The 22,577-nt window shown below is 37.8% G+C and overlaps 1 protein-coding gene across 4 annotated transcripts in view; it reads left to right on the top strand.

Moving 5' to 3' along the window:
- adcy8 (adenylate cyclase 8 (brain)) overlaps positions 1–22,577 on the top strand; it is a 49,275-nt gene that overhangs the window by 5,279 nt on the left and 21,419 nt on the right. For all 4 annotated transcript variants that reach the window (XM_079613654.1, XM_079613656.1, XM_079613655.1 and 1 more), the window contains 6 exons: positions 5,479–5,628; positions 7,328–7,458; positions 8,238–8,349; positions 12,499–12,626; positions 13,932–14,090; positions 14,341–14,611. In XM_079613654.1, coding sequence (XP_079469780.1) covers positions 5,479–5,628; positions 7,328–7,458; positions 8,238–8,349; positions 12,499–12,626; positions 13,932–14,090; positions 14,341–14,611 — 951 coding nt within the window. The remainder of the gene's footprint in view (positions 1–5,478; positions 5,629–7,327; positions 7,459–8,237; positions 8,350–12,498; positions 12,627–13,931; positions 14,091–14,340; positions 14,612–22,577) is intronic.

The following is a 22,577-nucleotide window of genomic DNA, read 5'->3' as shown; positions in this document are numbered from 1 at the left end:
GATACAGTGTCCAAAATATAAGTCCAAATACAGTACCTTTTTTGGTGTCACTATGAGTAAAAAGGTAGCATCTCTTGTTGCAGTTCATTTTGTGGAACAGAGAGTGAAAGAGAAGTGGAACATTGTTAGTGGGGGCGGCGCTCCATGCCCAAAATTGCTGCCCTATATATGCCATTGACTTGAGGGAAAGATGATACTTAATATAACAAAGTTTCGTTTGAGGGGAGGAATCCGAGTGAAATCACTTCAGACAGTTTGCTGCAGTGGCTGTTTTCAGCAAACATGAACTGAGATCACAAAAGCACAGATTAAAGGGATAGTTCACCCAAAAACGGAAATTCTGTCATCATTTACTCACCCTCAAGTTGTACTAAACCTGTATGAATTTCTTTCTTCTGCTGAACACAAAAGAAGATATTTCAAAGAATATGGATAACCAAACAGTTGATGGTCCCATTGACTTCCATAGTCCTTTTTTTTCTCTCCATACAATGGAAGTCAATGGGGTCCATCAACTGTTTGGTTACTCTTTTTCTGTTCAGCAGAAGAAAGACATTTATACAGGTTTGGAACAATTTGAGGGTGAGTAAATGATGACAGAATTTTCGTTTTTGGGGTGAACTATCCCTTTAAAGAGGCTGAATTCACTGCAGACTTTTGATGAAATAAATGGGGTCTAGCAAAACTTATGATACAACATATTTTGACTCTAAAAAATGCTGGGTTATTTCAACCCAAATTATGGGTAAAATATGGACAAACCCAGCCGTTGGATTACATTTTTAACCCAACGTTTGAGTTAGTCCATATTTGACCCCAAATTGGACCCAGCATTTTTTAGAGTGTGTAGATTTTCACACATGTACAGTACAAAAATCAATAACAGCGGGCTGCCCGGTCAATTAAATATTTTTATGTCTCAGTGATTAATAATGTATTTTTCAATTTAGCATTTGAACGCTGACACCGGAGACTGTCCTGCCGTGTAATGGAAACCTTGAGAACAATCAGCTGCTGCTAACAATGATAGTGTAAAATTGTACTGAGATCAGTATCACACTGTAGAAAGCAACATGGACAGGATCACCAGGTAACGGTCCAATGCGTCTGGTTTGATTAGGGAAAATCTCCCAGACAAACCTCCATAGCTTCCAGTGAGAAGGCTGGATCGTCCTGTTTTTATATTCAACAAATGGCAGAAAGCCAGGATGGAAATGCAGTGGTGAGTTTTTTGGCATTATAATGGACCTCAGAAGAGTAGATGACATATTTAATTTGACACGGCAATGAGGCTGTGATGGATAGAATGCTGTTCAATATGAATCGAAAATGCTGTCGTGTATATATAATAATAATAATAATATAAAAAAGATCTAAATATTGTTGTGGACCTGAGTATCAGTGAATAACCTTATAAAAAGACAATGAATAAAAACTCCAACATATTGACCAGACTGTTTCACATCAAAGTAAATGTGGCATCTCCTCTGAATAAAAATGAAAAGGGCACAAGAATAGTAGACCATTACAATAGTCGAGACAATAGATTGAGATTGACTCTGACCGGCCGCATCAGTGAAAAGCGCCATGAATGAAATATGTGAAAGTGCTGTAGGTACGCATTATAGGTGCAGTGGAGCTGCTGTATAGCACTTAAAGGTCTGGGCTGACAGAAGTAAAGGTTGTGGAGTTTAATCTCAGAGCCGGCAAGAGGTCACAGCGAGCGGCAGTGAAAAATACAGCCATTCCCACAATGCTTTGCTCATCTGCCTTAAGATGCTCCATTGAGACTGGCTGCTGTGCATCACTTAAAAATACCCTAAATGTCAAATTTCAATTTCAAAGTTTATCATATGGGCATTGTACTGTTTCCGCTCGATGGTTGAATTATCAGTGGACAGCAGCCCATCTACTGGAAATCTCCGAGGCAGCATTTTACGAGCGTAATCAACCCCAGTAATTAAATGGAGTGTTAATTAAATCTCAGTTCGGCTCCTCGGCGTGGTGAAGACTCTCTGGCTGGAGTACAATGTTGATATTAACAGTTTCATTAGATCTGTTGGTCTAGGAGCCGCTTTGCAGTTGTTGTTGTTGTTGTTGTTTTTTTTCTTTTTTTTCTTCTCTCTTTAATTTGCTGCAGTCAATGAGAGTCAGTCACTCTTAACGATTTCTGCTGTATGCTGACGGATATCTCTGTACTTTGCTGAGATAATTATGATGTTAAAGGCTATAGTTAAAGTGTAGTGTGTGTGTGCGTGCGTGCAATTTAAGTATCCATTTAGAAGTCAGTGATTTTACAGATTTGTTCTGCAAATTCTTTTGCTGTATTTTTCACACGGTAGAAAATGTACATCGACCCCAAAGTGTGTTTTGATATGTAAGCCACAATGCATGAATTTCATTTCATAGATAAATGCCTCTATTTTCTATAGAAGCCAGTTCTTATAACTGACCCATATGTCTCACAATTGCAAACAGATATCTCTCAATTTTGACTTTATTTTTCATAATTGCAAAACCTTAGCGTTCCCTTGTAAAACGTTTAAAAAAAAAGAACTCAAAAGTATTGCGAGTGAATTGAAAGTTTCTCGGAAGAACCCAAACATTTTGCGAGCGAACGCAAAACATCTCGTATTTTTTTTCCATCGCCATGTCCCTTTAGGGGCTCCATACTTTTCAAAACATTTCACAAATAGACATTTCTCATGTTTTAACTATAGATTTATTGTTCAAAATTAAGATGTTATTATTGTGACTCTTTCTGTTTGTCAAATGTTAATGGATCATCTCCATAATAATTAATATGAACTACACCTGTGGTTCAAGTACGAGTGTGAGCTGACTTTAAAGTGACATTGGGAAATGTACCTGTATAATGTAAACCTAGAAAGCGTCACTAATCATCTATTCATGTTTTCTACAGCTAAGAGCAATATTCTAAGAAAAACACACACACAAAAACTCATCTTCATTAGTCTGTATGCTGTTCATGTTTCCATATGTGGAGAGGCATTTGTACAATGTGAGATAATGTATTTTAAGGTCAGTGATTTGAATTGGGAAAGTCTGAAATAATGAGCATTCCTATTAAAACTGTCCACATCACTGATCTCTCGTGTGTGTGTGTGTGTGTGTGTGTGTGTGTGTGTGTGTGCTCACTCGTTATTTTATCTTATGAAGCACACACAATATTTAAGTGCATGTTGGTTTTGTTTATGTTTGTAAATAGAATTTACAATTACAAACAGCAGCAATTAAAATTATTAGAAGTTATATTTACGTCAATTTGCATGCTAGCTTGATACTTGAATGTTGATAATGTTTACTGCATTGGTTCTGTGGTGTGTTTTTGTGCGTGTGTGTGTGTGTGTGCGTGTGCATGTGTGTACTGGAGGGGTTGTATTAATTAGGGTCCCTTTGCTTGGCTCTATCTGAAATGGCAGCCCTTTAATGCCCCCACGGGACAAAAATAAAAACCCAGAGTAATTGAAACTGTAAAGGATGGGGGGCTCGTTAATCAGTCATAAAATTTAGATTCCCAGGAGGGATGTGTCTAACTGAAGCAGACACACACACATATGCACACACACACACACACACACACACACACACACACACACACAAACAAATGCCTATGAGGCTTTTGTAGTAATAGGTCCAGAGGCACGCTTTAACATGTTTTGCAGTGATTGTTTTAGAGTGTTAATGATTGCAGGTGATTACATCATCCTCTCTGGAGATTTTCACGACATGTTTGGTAAAGCGTGTGTATTTTTGGATTCCTCTGAGAGGCATGACAGTATATGTTCCAAATGCAGTAAACTAACCGTGTTTGTTCTCGTGTCTAAATATAAATATGTACCTTTTGTGTGTGTAACTTTTTAACTTTTTGGGCTACTTTATTCCGGACAGACAAAGAGAGTGTGTCTTTTATGGTGCTGATGTCTGTTTTGTTGTATCTAGTCTCAGTATGAAGTCGAAACTGCTTGATTAGACACTAATTGTACCTTGTAAATACAATAGTTTCACTCTGAGCCCTGGAAGTGTGATAGCAGCCAGCCAGTCACATTGGACATTACAATTTTGATTTCATGTTTTATTTGGTGGCCCAACTGAAGTAAACAGCTTTCATACATCTGACAAATTTACAAACTTATCGCTGGTAGAAATTAGATGCATTTGTTCTGATTGTAAAAATATATTTATATTTATTAGAAAGTCAGTATATTTTATTTCCTATTGATTTCAGAGGGCTAACTGGTTCAATCCAGACTGAATATATTAAGCAGTTTTTTTGAGTGTATTTGGCATCTAGCCTCAGTTTTCTCTCACCGCTGCGGCTCCCCCTGGTGGATGGGCTGCATGAGTCCTTTGTTTTGTTTGTTTGTTTTCTCTGAAGATGTGGTAAGCAAATCAGAAAATGGAAACCAATTGGAAATGCATGGTAGGAGAACAGCTAAGCTGATGCCTAAAGGCTAGTTCATGTTATTCTCAAGCTAAAATATGTAAATCATTGGCAGTAAGTGACTCTTATTCTTTGTTCTGATGTACTTGTGCATAAGATATTTAAGGAAGACAAAAAATCAGCTATGGAAAATCTGCATGGTTTTGACATATTCGTCATAAGAAAATCACAACGTGTCTGAGTTTTAATTAGCAGTCATTAAATAAGTGGACCTGGAAAGCAAACACAAAAGGTTTTTAAAAATCACTTTGCTTTAGCTTTTAAATGAGTACATTTGAAATAATAGCATGCTTATTAACTGTAAAAAAAAATATTGTGCCTCCAGTATATGACTGACATTTATTAATTGCACATTAATGTGCATGTGTGTGTTTGTGTGTGAAATGGAGAGAAAGATGACATTTAGCTTCTGTCTCCTAGGGAATAGGATTATATTTAAATTAAAATAAGCAAGAATTTTTCTCCTGAACGCTTATGCTCAAGGTCTACAATTTACACTTGCCAAGTGCCAAATGCGAGAAAAAATTGCTTTGGCAAATACATCAAATCTACTTGGCAGTGGCTGGTATCTGTAAAATGAGGAAATATTCTTCACATTAAATGAAATGAATCTTAATCTAAATGAATCATCTTGCATATGCTGCAAGTGACACAATTGCCTACCTACAATTACCTGGTACATCACTAAAATGCAAGAAAAACTGCAAAATAATCCCAATTCTTTATGGCAAAAATATATTTTGAATAAAAATGCACAATATTGTCTAATGGTTTCCTTTTTTTGGCTGGAAAATGGTCTCATTCACTCGTCATTGGCACATCAATCTTAATTTTGGACCTTGTTTATGATGTATTTTTGTTCGAGTTTCAGATATAAAATGCCACATACTGTCATACAGCTGCTGATGAATGGATGTAGTTCATTTGTATCTATGTGTAGTTTGACCTGCAGTTAATTTCTTAAGGTCAGTAAAATTCTCTGTTTCTTTCTCTCTCTCTCTCTCTCTCTTCAGCTGTTAGCTCAGGTGCTGCTGTTCTTATGCATAAACACTGCAGGGATGTTTATTAGCTACCTGTCAGACCGCGCCCAGCGACAGGCCTTTCTGGAGACACGCAGGTGCATCGAGGCACGTCTCCGCCTGGAGACGGAGAACCAGCGACAGGTTAGTTCAACTTCACAAGTTTCCTTCACACACCCCATGACACATGCAAACGTGTTTGTGGCCAGAGTGTTTCAGGAAGTTTCCAGGAAGTCTATGAGTTTGAGCTAAACAAAATTAATATACCGTACTATATGTATATATATATATATATATATATATATATATATATTGTTTTCTATCTAAATTTAAAATGTAATTTATTCCTGTGATGCAAAGCTGATTTATTTTTTTCATCGTCTTCAGTGTCACATGATCCTTCAGAAATCATTGGAAAATGCTGATTTGGTGCTCAAGAAAAAACGATTGTGCTGCGTAATATTTTTGTGGAAATCGTGATACATGTTTTCCAGGATTTTTTGATGAATAGAAAGTTCAAAAGGACATAATTTTTTTGAAATAGAAATTCTTTGTAACATATTATAAATGTTTTTATTGTCACTTTTGTTCAATTTGTTCAACATGTCCTTGCTGAATAGAAGTATTCATTTCTTTCTTTCTTTTTCAAAAACGGACACCAAACTTTTAAAAGCACACATGCAAGTGCACGCACACACACTCACGTGCATACGTAATGTTGCTACTGTTTATCACACTCCTTTTCCAGCAATGAGCCTCAGTGGGTGAGAGTAATTGATTTGAAGATGAGAACAGCATCTCATGGGGACAGAAGGCTAGTGTAGAAAGGTTCCGAGACTCCTTAGGGAATCTCACTCCATCTCCTCCCCCCCATCTCTTGCTCTGAGAGCTCTCCGGCTGTTTGCTGAAGTGGGTTTTATTTGCCAGTCAAGTGGAGCCCATGCTGGTACTTTTGTGTGTGTGTGTGTGTGTGTGTGTGTGTGTGTGTGTGTGTGTGTGTGTGTGTGTGTGTGTGTGTGTGTGTGTGTGTGTGTGTGTGTGTGTGTGTGTGTGTGCTTTTAGCCCAGCCAGTGGTGAGCACAAACCTCTGGCTTGTTTAATTCATATTTGCAGTACAAGCTCTTTATCCATGCAGCGACACAAAGGACAATTAAAGCTGAGGTGTGTCATTTTTTTATTTTATTTGAAAATACTTTCTCCTACCTCAATTTCCCCTGAAAAGTGTAAACGCTCTGATTCTGTTTGTTTAAGCATCTAACCAGCCCACGCTGCAATATTGTTTCAACCAATTGGGAGAGTGGGAAACTGACTGGGAAAGACTGGGAACTGTTGGGCAAAAACATAATTTTTGCAATTGCTTTTGGTGATGCAGAAATAACGGCCTTTGGCTTTAATATACTGTATATGGCAGATATATGTCCCTTGCAGTGTTTTGCCAAAGCATTCAGACTTCTTTATACTCACGTTTGTACTAAATAATAAATGTATTTTCAGTTTTTTTGGGAAATTCTGCATTTATATTTAGCCCTGTGAGCTGGACGCTCGGGGATATTTGATTGACTGGTGAACCATTAAGGAAACTAGAACTGGATAAAAATGACTTGAAGCTGTAATTGTAGTAAAAGGAAACTGTCATATATTAATGTTTGGGGTTAAATAATACTGCAAAACAGTCATAATGAAATTCTACCCTATCGTTTGTAATGTAATGTAAAGGTTAGACTGGTGGTGAGCTAGTTAAATTGGTCAACTGGTTGAAACTCTTTTTATGTGTACGTGTGCATTCAGTGATTGATTTAAGAGTGTGTTTAATAAAGTGCTTTACCCACACTACACCCGTTAGGAGCGTCTGGTGTTGTCGGTGCTGCCGCGCTTTGTAGTGCTGGAGATGATTAACGACATGACCAACGTGGAGGACGAGAACCTACAGCACCAGTTTCACCGAATCTACATTCACCGCTATGAGAACGTGAGGTAATTTCTTCCATTTTGGTACAGTCCTTGTAAAAAGAATAGAAGAGAATCAAATGGAATTGAATCAGTCATCCGCCATTAAGGCTCAGTCGCCCACCATTACGGCTCAGTCACCCGCCGTTATGGCTCAGTCATCCTTGATTATAGCTGAGTCACTCTCTTTTATAACCCAAACCTCTTGCAGCAGTCAGTCACAGTATGAGCACCAAATAGGCTCTGACTGGTCCCAAGAAATGGCCAAATCGAGCCAAACTGAAGCCATTTGACCATATTCACTGGCTTACCCTTATTTATATAAGGTGTATACATATTAAATATTCACTTGATGAAAAAGCTGTATTTTTAACGGCTATTACTACAGTGTAACATGATCCTTTAGAAATCATTTTTATATGCCGATTTGGTGCTCAAGAAACATTTCTTATTTTTATCAAAGTTGAAATCAGTTGTGCTGCTTAATATTTTTGTGGAAACCATGACTATGTCTTTACTGTCACTTTTGATCAATTTAATGCATCCTTGCTGAATAATAAGTATTAAAAAAAAAATTTTAAACATGCAAATATTACTGACCCCAAACTTTTAAATGGCAGTGTAGCTTGTATAGCCAGTATATTTTACTTATTAGTATAATTCTCTTGTACATTTATGAAATTTTGCCTGTTTTCTCACATGAAAAATATTGCAATCAGCCTGTTTACTGATTGATTGTAATATTTCAGTCTGGGAAGGATGTTGTGATTTTTCAGCTGATCTGTTTGCATGTGTGTTTTATGCAGTATTCTCTTTGCTGATGTGAAGGGCTTCACCAATCTTTCCACCACACTCTCCGCTCAGGAACTTGTTCGGATGCTCAACGAACTCTTTGCACGATTTGACCGACTGGCACACGTGAGTGACCTAACCACACATATATGCATAGATGTAAGCCATATCACAGCACCATTCAGAGTATATAGCAACAGTGTAATAGTCCTTGAAATAGCAGTTGGCAATGAATCAAGGTATGTTGTTATTTGCCTTATATCTCCCGATATCACAATTACACCTCTGGCTTACTGTATGTGTATTTGATATTGTTTGTTTGATATCCAAGTGTTAGCATGAAAAGCAGGTGACCTTGACTTTGAAGTCTATTGGTACATTAAGGTTGAGGAGATATTCTGTTTAGGTGTGTTACACGTATCTCATGTTTGCAGTGCATTAATTTCAGAGCTCATATTAACAGGTGCTGAGCATATGTTGTGTGCATCATAATTTTAATGGAAAATATAATGAAAAATAAATTAAAGTGTCCCTATTATGCTTTTTTGAGTATTACCATTCATGCAGTGTGTAATATAGCTGTTTGGGAATGTAAAAGGTCTGGAAAGTTTTAAAGTAGCACACTACAAATTAAGTTATTGTCTCCTAAAAGAGAGAATTGATTCTAAACTGCTGAAATGAGTCGTCACAGCAATTCCAGTCTTCAACAGGTTAAGTCTTCATTGGCTGCCCGCGAACAAAGTCTATATTTACCCGGCCTCAAACCCTTTAGTCGTAGCTGAAGCCTGGAAGAGTTTGGTTTGTGTTGTTGACATGTCAAGAAGACACTGCTATCCATGCAGTGAATCCACTTTGCATGCTCTTCAAAAGGATGAGGACTCGTACTGGAATGGATACAGTAAACACAAGTGGTTAGGAAGTCTCTGGTGTTGAAATACTGATATGGTAATGGGAATTTTGTTTCCGACGCGGACTGTATACTGTAGACCAATCACAACAGATTGGGCCATCTGACCAATCAGAGCAGAGTAGGCTCGCAGAAGGGAAGGGTTGGAAAGACCAAATCCTTTAACAAACCATTTCAGACACTGTAAGAAAAGAGGTGATGTGCAATGAATATTATGAGAAAATTAAACTGTTTTTTGACCTTGGGTGCATGTAAACCCAACACAATCTCATAGCAATTTGTAACTATTTTGCATTATGCTTAAAAATAGTGATGTTTTCCCATGAGATCAGGTTGGTAAACCCGTTGAAGAAGGTTGAACGTTTAAAGCATAATAGGAGCAGTTTAATCAACACAGTCTTTTGTAATATCATTGTTTAAAGCATAAACATGGAGTGAAATACTCAACACTGTTTGAAAAAGATGTTTGTCAGATTAATGGAAGTCAAACAGCATTTTCTATTCTGTTCTGTTGACTGGATTCAGATGATTTGAACATTTCATAGCTATTCCTTGAGGTTTTAGTTCTGTGTATATTAATTATCATTTGGATGTAAATGTGGTCCCCCTTCTTATGTGTATTAGATTTCATGGCAATCAAGATTGTTATAATTATCAATGACCCTCTACCGAAAGCCGTTTTAATTTATGGCGTTGTTAAATGAAATACTCGAAGACAAATTCACTGGTTGATCCACTTTTGTCCATTTCAGCGCTGTTTACCTTGAAAATTGCAGTTCGACTGCTGCTTTGCTTGAACATATCAAATGCAGAATGCATATGAAACTAGGAGAGAGTTATGTTTGTGTGCCAAGGGCAGTGGCAGAGTATCTTGGCTTGGCGTTTATAGTGGCACCAGATAAGCTGAGTTCAGTTAGAGTTAAGAGGAGGCTGAAATGTGTGACGGCTCACCCTCCTTCATGTCCTGCAGTGCACTGATGTGCTAAATGGCTGTTGCTAAAGTCACATAAATAAAAACATTGTGACCCTGTCCCCACCATTAATAACACTGATATATGAGTGTGTGTGTGTGTGTGTGTGTGTGTGTGTGTGTGTGTGTGTGTGTGTGTGTGTGTGTGTGTGTGTGTGTGTGTGTGTGTGTGTGTGCGCATGTGTGTGTGTTTGCACACGGGTACAACTGTTGACGGCTAGCTCATATCTTGATAGCTGCCCTTGGAAGAAAGAACAACATTACTTGCAGACGTATACATGTGCAGATTGATTTTGTACTTTTAACAAATGTGTTTTTGTTCTGTTGTTCAGACTGGGGGGGGGGGAGGGAATAAGTGCATTATGAAGAATATTAAACTCCATCCTCATGCTGCAACTCTCCAATAATCTTATTCATGAGTCAGTACAATAATCATTGAAGATTAACCAACCATAAAGTGGCTTGCTGATGCATAATGCAGATATTCAAATGTGGCATATGTGTGCTTGCAGATGGTTGTATCAGTATGTCATATTTAAATATCCTTGTGTCCTTGTGCGTTTGTGTGAATTTGCAGTCACACTCATGCGAGCAGGCCTGGTGTTGTATTAAATTCTGCAGCAGTGTTTATCTTGATGAGCAGTATTCATTTTGTCTCCCGATGGCAATGTTTACTCAGAAATGTCACATGTGCGTGGTTAGTGCTGTACTGGTTAACTAGGCGGTTGTGCTGTCTGTCACGTTCAACAGTTCCAGACATAATGTTTTTGATTGCTTGCGTCGTGCCACATCCTGAAAACACTTTAAAGATCATGTCTTACAGTAGCTTTATCTTCCACAAATCTGTCTCGCTCTCTTTCTGTCTGTCTCTCCCTGGCTCTCTCTTTCTCCTACGCCCTCACACTGCCTGATGGGAAATATGCATTAACCCTCTCATTACTTGAAGTACAGTATTATCTAAGCGTGTAATATATGTAGAAACACAAAATTTCTTCTTGGTAATCCCTTAACAAAAGTTATCAGACGTACAATTTAAATGGAATGTTTTTGTGGACATATACCCTGGTAATACCATGATATTCATCGAAGTACATTGGAGTACCATATCATGTTATCAGTATTCCATAGGAAACAAATCCATGACTTGACGTTGCTTACACGGGAACCTATTAATATGACTACGGTAATCATTGACTTCTAATCTAAGGTACACTTCTTTTTTACAGAAATTAATAAATTCATTCAGCAAGGATGTATTAAATTGGTCAAAAGTGACAGTAAAGTAATTTATTAAATCTTTTATTTCAAATAAATGCTGTTCTTTTGATCCTGAAAAAAAATGATCATGATATCCACAAAAATATTTAACCATTATATATAAATATAAACAGTTTTTAACATTGATAATAAGGAATGTTTCTTGAGCAAATAGAACAATTATTTTAAATTGTAATATTTCACAATATTAAGTTTTTACTGTATTTTTGATCAAATAAATTCAACCTTGGTGAACATAAGATACTTTTTTTAAAAACATAAATAAATCTTAGGCTACTGACCCCTAAAATGTTTAACAGTTGTGTACAGTATATATAAAAATACCATGGTATTACCATCTTATTGTCCACCTTTACTGTACCACAGCCTTTTTTCGAAAGGCTCAATGCAACTAAGAGTAAGTTTTTCCACTGTAATTCTTCAGGAAGTTTAATTTAATGGGTTCTTTATTGGCATCATGCTCTTATGTTGATGTTTAAAGTATGGAGCGTGTTGTTACACTAGCATTTAATGCTAGTTTCTATGTTAAAATCCTTTAAATTGGCCCAGGGTTTGGTATTGATTATGTAAAAGGCATTCGCTTAGCCTGCAGATTAGCACTAGTGCTTCAAACCTGTTATCATGAGTCAGTCCAGAGCTAATCAAGCTGTAGGTGTTGTTTTTAGCGATTGACAAATGACGGTTACGGGCGTAACGACTCTTTGTTTCCATACAGCCGTTTACTGAGCTGTGAAAAAATGTTAATACAGCAGTAGACATGAGTAATGGATCTCAGAGAGACCGAATGAATGAGCGGCGGTCTTATAATTACCACCCTCTCTGAGTTCTACACAAAAACCTGGTAGGGTGCAGAGATAACTAAAACAGATAGAGACTGTGGTGGATATTACTGGGTGATTGCAGTTATAATCGCTTGAATCCTCATAAATCCCTCTCATATGCGCACAAGGGAAACTGTGGCATTGCTACCTTAAGCAGTTATTTCTACCTGACCTGACCCTTAAAATTTACTTTTATTGGGATAATGTAGTCCGACTGATTCAGTCATATTACATTTAAACAATTCTGTCAACAGTTTGACATCATTAAATGTGAAAATGTCTTTTTCTCTTCCCCTCAGGAGAATCATTGTCTGAGGATCAAGATACTGGGGGATTGTTATTATTGTGTTTCTGGCCTTCCCGAGCCTCGACCGGATCATGCCCACTGCTGTGTTGAGATGGGCCTCAGCATGATCAAAACCATCAGGTACCGGTAACTGTAAAACATTTCATGTTTTAAACTGCCAGCCAACACAAAATGAATGATTCAACATTGCAGGATTGCAAGGTTTTATTGCTCAGGTTATTGCAGAGATTTTCATTTCATTAAATGAGTAAGGAATGGGTTATTCAAGCTCCAAAATGACACACACACACACAAAAGCATTCTAAAAGTGATTCATACTTATGCACTATATTTCACATATTTACAGTGTATTTCACAGACAACTTTTTGTGGTGAAATTATAGAATATAATCAATATTCACCGATTTTCATCCAACTTGACATCCACAATATTGTAGCTGTCCTTATTAACAAGAAAAGTAATGATGCCCACTTTGTAAATAAATCATTCTATTGAGTCTGATCTTGTCAATGAATCAATTGATCCAGTTCACAAAGCTTGTCTGAATGATTCCAGTCACTGACTGTATAATCACAGTGGTAAACAGCCCACTGGAGCAGAAGATTGTCAGTGAATAATGACTTAAACTTCTGTTTCTTTGTCACTCACAAAGCTTTTATATCGCTTCAGAAGCTGTCAAATGCACATGAGTTGTTAGTATGAGTTGACTTTTTAAAGATACGTTTATGGATCTCTAATTTTTGAAGCTTGACAACTTGTTGTGAACAGTCCCCTACTATTCACAACAACCAACTATTTACTTCATTTTATTTTAATTCTCCTTTTTTTGTGTGTTCCACTGAGGAAAGTCATAGAGATTGGTGATGACAAGGGTGCAGGTAAATAATGACCGAAAGTAAAAAATTTTAAGTATTCCTTTAACAGGGGAATTTTCCAATTTAGACTACTCACAGGTTGCATTTGGGTTAGTCTGTATTAAGTATTATTAGGTTTATTTTAAAGCACTGGAAGTCTATGGTATGTCCGTAGCAAGGAAAAGTGAGTGAGTGAATGACAGTGAGAAAGAGGCCACTAGACCAGTCCTGTTGACCCTTAATAGAGGCTAGATAGCAGATGAGAGGCCCTTGTTCAGCAGGTGTGTATTTGTGTGCTGCACTAACAGTCAGATATCACAGCACTCACACTACCACTCAACACACACACACAGCAGTGACAGTGTGACCTCGATTCTGCTTTTTATAAACAGCTACTTACAGCTACTCCCGTTCAGGAGTAATAGTATGATGTGTATTTTAACTTGCCTGTAAATCCAGTGTTCTTGTCCCAGTGAGTTCTTTAGCTCAAGAGTTGTTTAGTGTCACCATTACAGAACTGCCTATATAACAGAACCTATCCATCCTAACCTTTTCTATTTGGATGTTTAGGTATGTGCGCTCACGTACGAAGCATGACATAGACATGCGCATTGGCATCCACTCCGGCTCGGTTTTGTGTGGAGTTCTCGGTTTGCGGAAATGGCAGTTTGATGTCTGGTCTTGGGATGTCGACATAGCCAACAAACTGGAGTCAGGGGGAATACCTGGGTAAGATACACACACATGTGCACACAAAACTTCTCTTTGGTGATTAAATATAAGGGAAGTACAGTAGGATTATCAATTTGCCCTCAAACACGTTCGACCATGATGTAAAAGAGAGATTTTATGTACAACTCCCCCTCTTGTGTAATTGTGTGGGGGGAAATTAATTGAGTTTCTGTTTATTCTCATTTTGAAAAAGGTGTCGTGCTTTGGATGTGTGAGATGAATCTGTAGTTAATTTCGACCCCTTCAGGAGGATCCACATCTCTAAAGCGGCTCTAGACTGCCTGAACGGCGATTACGAGGTGGAGGAGGGTCACGGTAAGGACCGTAATGACTTCCTGCGCAGGCATAACATCGAGACATTCCTGATCAAGCAGCCAGAGGAGAGCTTGCTCACACTGCCTGAGGACATCATGAGAGATTCCACCAACCAATCAGATCACAGAACCTCTAACACTTCCTTCACGGAGGGAACATGGAGCCCTGAGCTTCCCTTCCATAACATAGTGGGCAAACAGAATGTGAGTGCAATACACACACAAGCAAACAACCACACATTAACTGGCATCGTTTAGAAAACGCATATGCGATTCTGAACCTCAAACGCAGCTGGCAAATGGTGCTATCTGTATCTGTTCACTGCACCTGTCTTTGAGTTCAGTGTCAGGTCCTGATTTATTTCCACATCTCTCCTTTTTCTTTCTTGTTCCTCTTGCATGTATATATATATATTTTTGGATTGTTTTGGATGGTTGTGTGTAGATTCTTTGTAGTTTATATAGTGATCTGATCTGTTAGGGCATATGTAAGGGGCCATACACAAAGAATGTGTTTTTGCATTCCATTGTGCTGCTTTTCCATAGGGTTTCAACGCAAACAAATTAGACGGACATATTTGACCATTGTACTTGTGTCTCGCATCTCTAGCAGCAACTAAAAGTAATTTTTTAGTTTTACTTGCACTCAAGTTAAAATAAGTAAAAAAAACAAAAAAACATGTCTTGTGTCCCTGCAAAAATGTGTTCTGTGTGAACGGCCCCTAACTGTTCTTCTTTACATGCAGATTCTGATTTAAGGTTTTAGATGTTCTACAAACAGTAGACCAGTAGAAAATGTCACTTGTGAACCCTTTAGAACATTTTTCCTGCCTCTATTTAAATGTAATATGCAATGAACTTACAAAGTACAAGATCTATGTTGTAGAATGGCTCATGTAGTAAATCATTTTAAAAGTTCTGATAGTAAAAAGAAGTGCTGTCTGTCTGTATAATGTATAGTGTTCTCTTGAGGGTCTCACGACTGTATGGTCTGGGTGTTGTTCTAAAAGGCTCTCCAGACTGTTGGTTGAGGGCAGTTTTCAAAGGGGTCTAAAGGGCTGTCAGGAATGAATAGTGTTCTAGAAGTTTCTCAAGCTACAAGACTAGAAGGTTTCCAAGGCTGTATGAAAGGTATACTGTTCTAGAGCACTAGAAGACTCTCTGAACTGTTTGGCTTTAAACTGTTGGGGTGATCCATAGAGTGCTGCTCAGACCCTATTCTGTATGTTCTTTCAGGGCTGTAGACCATTGTCTGTTGAATGTTTTAAGGGCTGTAGGACTACAGTGTTCCAGAAGTTTGCAAAAGTTTTAATGTAGGGGAAATTTGTTTGAGTGTTCTCAAAGCTGTAGGTATTGTCCGTATTATATGGGGTTCTCAAAGTTGTAGACTAGGGACAATGTTTTTGAGTGTTCTCAAGAGTATAGGACAGGTATCTTGTTCTTGTGGATTCTCAAGACTTTAGGGCAGGGACAGAGATCTGGAGGGTTCTCAAGGCTGTGAGAGTGAGATAATTCCAGCTGTTTGTCAAACTTGTCGTCTAGTTGATTCACAAAGATGCAGGGATGGGACCTTTTTTGAGTGTTCTCAGGGCTCTAGGGTAAGGACAGTGTTCTTGTGGGTTCTCAAGGTTGTAAGACAGGGACAGTGTTTCAAAAGGGTTATCAAGGCTGAAGGTTGAAACAGTGTTCTAGTGGATTATCAAGGTTATACGATGGGGAAAGTGTTTTGAAGGTGGGGACAGTGTTCTGAAGGGTTCTCAAAATGGTAAGACAGGGACAGTGTTCTAAAGGTGGGGTTCTAAATGGTTCTCAAGCTTAAAGGTTGAAACAGTTCTAGGGGTTTCTCAAGGTTGTAAGATGGGGAAAGTGTTTTGAAAGTAGGAACAGTGTTCTAGTAAGTTCTCAAGGTTGTAAGACAGTGACAGTGTTGTAAAGGTGGGGACAGTGTTCTGAAGGGTTCTCAAAGTTGTAAGATGGGGAACGTGTTTTGGAGTTGGGAACAGTGTTCTAGTAGGTTCTCGGAGTTATAAGATGGGGAAAGTGTTTTGAAGGTGGGAAAAGTGTTCTTGTAGGTTTTCAAAGCTGTAAGACAGGAAACATGTTCTAAAGGTTAGGATGGTGTTCTATCTAGTGGGTTCTAAGATGGGGAATGTGTTTTGAAGGTGGTGACAGTGTTCTAGTTGGGTCTTAAGGTTGTAAGATGGGGAAAGTGTTTTGAAATTGGGAACAGTGTTCTAGTTGGTTCTTAAGGTTGTAAGACAGTGTTCTGAAGGGTTTTCAAAGTTGAAGGTTGGGACAGTGTTCTAGTTGGTTCACAAGGTTGTAAGATGGGGAAAGTTTTTTGAAGTCGGGACTGTGGGTCTTCAATGTTGTAAGACAGGGAAAGTGTTCTAAAGTTGGATAGAGTGTTCTGAAGTATTTATACGGTTAAGGGACAGTGTTCTAGTGGATTCTCAGGGTTCAAGGTGGAAACAGTGTTCCAATGAGTTTTTCAAGACTGTAGGTCGGGAGTAGTGTTCTAGTGAGTTCAAGGCTGTAAGGCGGGCTCTGTGTATTCTGGAGGGTTCTTAGTGCTTAATGGCTCATAACAATGTTCTAGAAGGTTTTTATGGCATGTGCAGCTGATTATGATGCAGACTTCTCTCTTGGTGTGGGCCGAGTTGCCAGGCTGTTGCTATGGTGACATGGTTAACATAAGGGAATGTTGTCTTTGATTAATGCGGTGCTTTTGTTGCCTTTGTCATGCAGTCATCTTAACACATCAAAGAGCTCTCACTGTATGACTGGCAGGGCGACCAGCCAATTACACATCAGCTGAGAGCACAAGCTTTCACGTTGATTAGACGTGTGTGAGTGTGTGTGTATGTCTGAGCTATTCAAGATCTGTTCAAACAGAAGTATGCCGACATGTTCATGTGTATATGTAAGATTTTAGGGCTGGTATCCATGACAACAGGAATGTCTGTAAGGCAGTAGCAGGATTCCTTTTCTCCTTCACGCTCCGTTTATCCTTCCCTCTCTCTTTCATCTGCTGTTCTTTTTCTCCTCCTTTATCTCACATCCTCTCCCTCTCTCTTCTCTGTCTCTCTGTTTAGGCTTTGTCCTCAGTGACGCATTGCAGCCACAGTGTGTATGTGAGTGAGTGAATGTGTGTTTTAGTGGCTGTTTGGGTGTGTGTGTTCTGCCGAAGGGTGGTTCTGTTAATGGATTTAGTGTCTCACTCCTTGTGTTTTTATGTGCAATCCAAAACTATATTGAGAATCAAAAACATACACACACGCAAATAAACACTGCGACCTGAGAGTATTTCTTCTAGAGTTAAATGGGGACCTTGTCTTAGAGAAACCATTTACTATTGATTAACCAAAAAAAAAAACTCTGCAATGTTTGTATTCCAAAAAAAAAATCAATAAATAAATCCAGATCAAAACATAGATTATTTTGACAGATCAGAGCACTAGAGATCAGGGAGTCCGTTTTCATACTGTCCAGATGTAAAGCTGTATATTTGTGAAAATGTGACTGCAGGTCAAACCAGCCCTTTGTTTATGAGCCAAACTCTTCACAGAGGAAGAAAGGAAATGCACCTCTTTTAGTATTCTTGACCCATGACTTCATCCCATCTGACTACACTAAAACAAAAACAATTTAAGCTCCACCCCATAAGGATTTACTAGATATGAAAAGCTTCAGAGCTCTCAAAAGCTTTATTTCTCCACCTTTTATAGGGATTATAGAGATCATCTCAAATTGGTTCTCTGAAATCTCCACCCAGAAGTTCTTCCTTCTCTTCAACTCCATCCAGATTTTGTCAGTTTTATTCAGTTCATAATCTTATTAATAGCTCAACCAGAATGAAAAACCTTGATGTAAACACCTCAGTCAGAAAAACAATCGCATTCAGCTCGATTTAAAAGAAAGAGGTGTTGCAATCATATAATCTGTTCACAGTAAGATTCAAAAGTATTTTACGTCCTTACAGATTGTAGTGCAGAAGCAATTTTTGCTAGTTATTGGAGAAGGAATGAGCATCAGGCTGATTAAAATGAATCGCCCTTTACTCACTGGTTGACTATGGTTTGATGCGTCAGCAAGTATGATTGATCTTAATTGTTTAATGTTAATGTTTAATGTTAATGTAATGTTAATTGGCTTTATGCACAGCTGCACTACTTCTTGAACTTCAGGTAGCTCCTTTGTTTCCTGTCTGCCATTATTGGACAAGCTGATTAATCCAGGTGTGTCTGATTATTGTTATTGGTCAGGCACACCTGGATTAAAGGAGAACTCCGGTCAATTTTAACATTGAGCTAATTTTTTTGTAAATTTGGAGTGCTGTCAATACAGAGAACAACGACAAAAATCAGTGTTGCCTACACCGTGTTATCCTCTTTTTAAAATTTGCACCCTGTTGACTTCAATGGGGCGTGTTCACTCTGAAGGAATCATCTAACATGGCTGGGCACTTGTAATGAAACAGTAAGGATGTTAAGAGGCTAAAAGCAGGTTTAAAACTTTCCCCATTGAAGTCAACAGGGTGCAAATTTTGCTAAATATTGACAGCACTCCAAATTTACAAAAAAAAATGAGCTCAATGTTCAAATTGACCGGAGTTCTCCTTTAATCAGTTTGTCCAATAATGGCAGACAGGAAACAAAGGAGCTGCCTGAAGTTCAGGAAGTAGTGCAGCTCTGCATAAAGCCCATTGTAGATTGGCAAACGCTAAATTTTCAGCATCGTTAGTATCACGTGGTCCTTCAGAAATAATTCTAATATGCTGATTTGGTGCTCAAGAAAGATCAAAAGTACAACTTTTATTTGAAATAGAAGTAATCACTTTTTATAAAATTTAATGTGTCCTTTGTTGAATAAAAGTATTAATTTCTCAAAAAAAAAAATACTGATTCCAAAGTTTTGAAAGGTAGTTTATATTGCTTTTATTTGTATATTGGTGTTTTGCTATCGCTGTACAACTCTGTGAAGGTCATGTTGAGTGTCAATGTTATATCCAAGGCAAAACTCTTCTCTATAACTGGAAGAGAGAATAACTCTTATTGAGTATAGAATAACTCCATAAGAGAATAGTCAACAGTCCCTCCAGGGTCTTCAAGGCCATAAAATATTGTGTCACACACACACACACACACACACACACACACACACACACACACACACACACACACACACACACACACACACACACACACACACACACACAGTCTGCTTTAAAAAAAAAACTTCTATGAAAATTAAATATTCTATGAAAATCCCTGTGCTAACAGTGGATTAACATATTTAATACAATTCTGATTACACACATGAGCAAACATTACACACTGTTCTAACAGAACTAACATCTGATGAATGAGAAGTCCATACAATGGCCCAATAAATATTTGGGCACGTAAGCCGGACTTAAAATGTATGAACCTTTGCGATATTTACATTTTTATTATTATTATTTTTAGTGGTTGTAAATTGTATGTTGTTGCAGATTAACCACATGTGTGGTTCAGCATATTAAATATGAACATACTCTATTTGAACACTTTCTGGTTGTAATGAAACATTAAGGATGTTAAGAGGCTAAAAGCAGGTTTAAAACTTTCCCCATTGAAGTCAACAGGGTGCAAAATTCGCAGATTTTTTTTTTTTTTTTTTGGTAATTTAATGCAATAATATTCATACATTTTGTAGTGTGGCTTAAAGGGATAATTCACCTAAACAGTCTGTCATCAGTTACTCACCCCATGAGCCATTCAAAACCCATATGACTGACTTCCCTCTAGACCGCAAAATGAGATAAGAATTGTGAATATTCCTGTGTGTATGCAGAGTGAGTTTTGTAATTCTAGCGTTTCTCTAGATGACTCACGGCTCACAGTGACTACAGCTCCAGCTCACGGCACAGATGATAGCCCTCTTTAAAGATACTTTCCACGGTCAAAACAAAATCAAATGTCTGTGTCAGATCCTGTTTATGCAAAATCCTCTGCTAGTCAGCCTTGCATTTGACCTCTACCCCTGTGCTGACATTTCCGCTGATAAATACGCTCTAATATAATACAACACATGCCTACACCGTGATGGAAGGAAAAAAAGCTTTCATTTTACTTTCAGTTCACATATCTGTGATGTATATATGGCAGTTACTTGGTTTGCTGCAAAGAAATGTTTAGTGACCCACACACATGGAGGTCCTCTCTCATTCTTCCATGTAATCGCCTTTGACAGCATGATCCTTCTGAACAGCCGTCTTGACACAGTTTGGTTTGAGCATCTTTTTTATTTGGGTTTTATGGATTAGCAAGAGCCACCATTCAAGAGACATGTAGATGAAAAAAATACACATTTTATTTGGTTCTACAGTAAAAAAAATATATATTTTTTTTTGCATGGGCTGTGTTTTTTGTGCTTATTAAAGTATTGAGTCATTAGCTTAGCCACATGCTAATAGTTAACTCTGTTTTTCTAACATTTCGCCCTCTTCTGTTTAGAAGTCTGTCACATTCGCACAAAGGTAATCGGCTGAATTGGCTAGTTAGACACTTGCATTAGTCAAGTCTTGCTTTACGTGTTGAGCTCTGTTTGTATGGCTGTGAGTTTGTTTGTAATGGCCTATTTAGAGCATTCCCAGCCACTTAAGTTGTCTCATGTAAACAGTAAATATCACTACACTGCCAAGAATGATTTTCTTACTTGGTATTGTTGCAACCCTGCAGTCTTGTTTTCCAGTACAAATACTTGAGAAGCAAAATACTGTCTTGTTTTCTGAAAAAGTTTATGCTTAAAACAAGAAAAAAATGTCTCGCGTTAAAAATAATTCAAAGAGAAAACAAGTTTTCTTACCCCACTGGGAGATTTTTGTCTTGTTTTCAGCAAAACTCACTTTATTTTTTATATTTTTTTGGTAAAAGAAGACTTAATGTCTTAGGTTATTTTAAGTAAATGTATCTCAATTTAATAATGTTTAGATATTTGTACTGGAAAATAAGACAAAAATACTGAATAAGAAAATATTTTTTTGCAATGTAGGGTTTAGAAGAGATCCATGGAGTTGCCAGTCTGAGGTAACATTTTGCAAGTCTTTAAGGTTGCCTCCATTTTCTTGTACTGTCATCAGGTTTAGTTGAATGGCCTGAACTTAGCCAGGTCCCCTTCATGCCATTTTTCATTTATGTCATGATGTTTGTATGGTGTGTGTAATGCTAGTGATATCTTTGTTTAACCCCTTTCCTCATATGAACCTCAGGTATTTGTTGTTGAAATCTTGTGTCAGTCTGTATTATCCTTTTTATATGAATGTGTGTGGGCTGTATGACCACACTCCTTTATCATGGAATGAGAAAGTTTATATAATCATATAATTTTTGCTGGAAATTAAACCTCCAAATGTTATATAATTTAAATGCAGTAAAAATGTAAAGGCACCTTTAACCAACTCAATCAAGTTGTCAGTCGAAGCATCTACATGTGACACAGTTTTCAAAATAGACTATAGTTTTTGAGACACACATTTTATTTATTGTGCTGTTGATGCTGAATATAGTACAATCTCTACCTGTTGACATTTTGTACCATTGCATGATAAATATAACCTTAACATGCGTGATACAATTCACGTATAACAGCTGCTATGGGGAAAAAATAGCTTAAATTGGTTATACCAGCCAAATGTGGTGTTTTCGGGAAATGATAAAGGGTTCATTCCGGAACCAAGGTGGTCTATCACCACGAATCAACTATCTAGACCAGGTTGGACCAGACAGAACCCGTGTAAAAACAGCAATCCTTCTGGTTTTAGGAGAACTAACTGAAACAGCCTTATATCTTAAAATATCTGATATAAAAGGTCTGATGCCTTTCCGGCATTAAGGGAATAGAAATATTAGACATTGCAATGATGTGTTGATTTTTTTTTTTTAGATCCACTTTAGAAGATGGGCTGAGCTGTAGGCAGTTAGAAAAGCCTATTACTTACAGTCCAGAGCATTCGCTTTACAAAAAAAATAATCATGTTATGTGCAAGTGTTATGTGTGTGTGTGTGTGTGTGTGTGTGTGTGTGTGTGTGTGTGTGTGTGTGTGTGTGTGTGTGTGTGTGTGTGTGTGTGTGTGTGTGTGTGTGTGAGTGTGTGTTTGTGTGTGTGTGTGTGTGTGTGTGTGTGTGTG

The sequence above is a fragment of the Phoxinus phoxinus genome, assembly GCF_949152265.1.
Source record: "Phoxinus phoxinus genome assembly, chromosome: 5".
Classification (NCBI taxonomy): Eukaryota; Metazoa; Chordata; class Actinopteri; order Cypriniformes; family Leuciscidae; genus Phoxinus; species Phoxinus phoxinus.
This window is presented reverse-complemented; position numbering and strand designations above follow the sequence as displayed.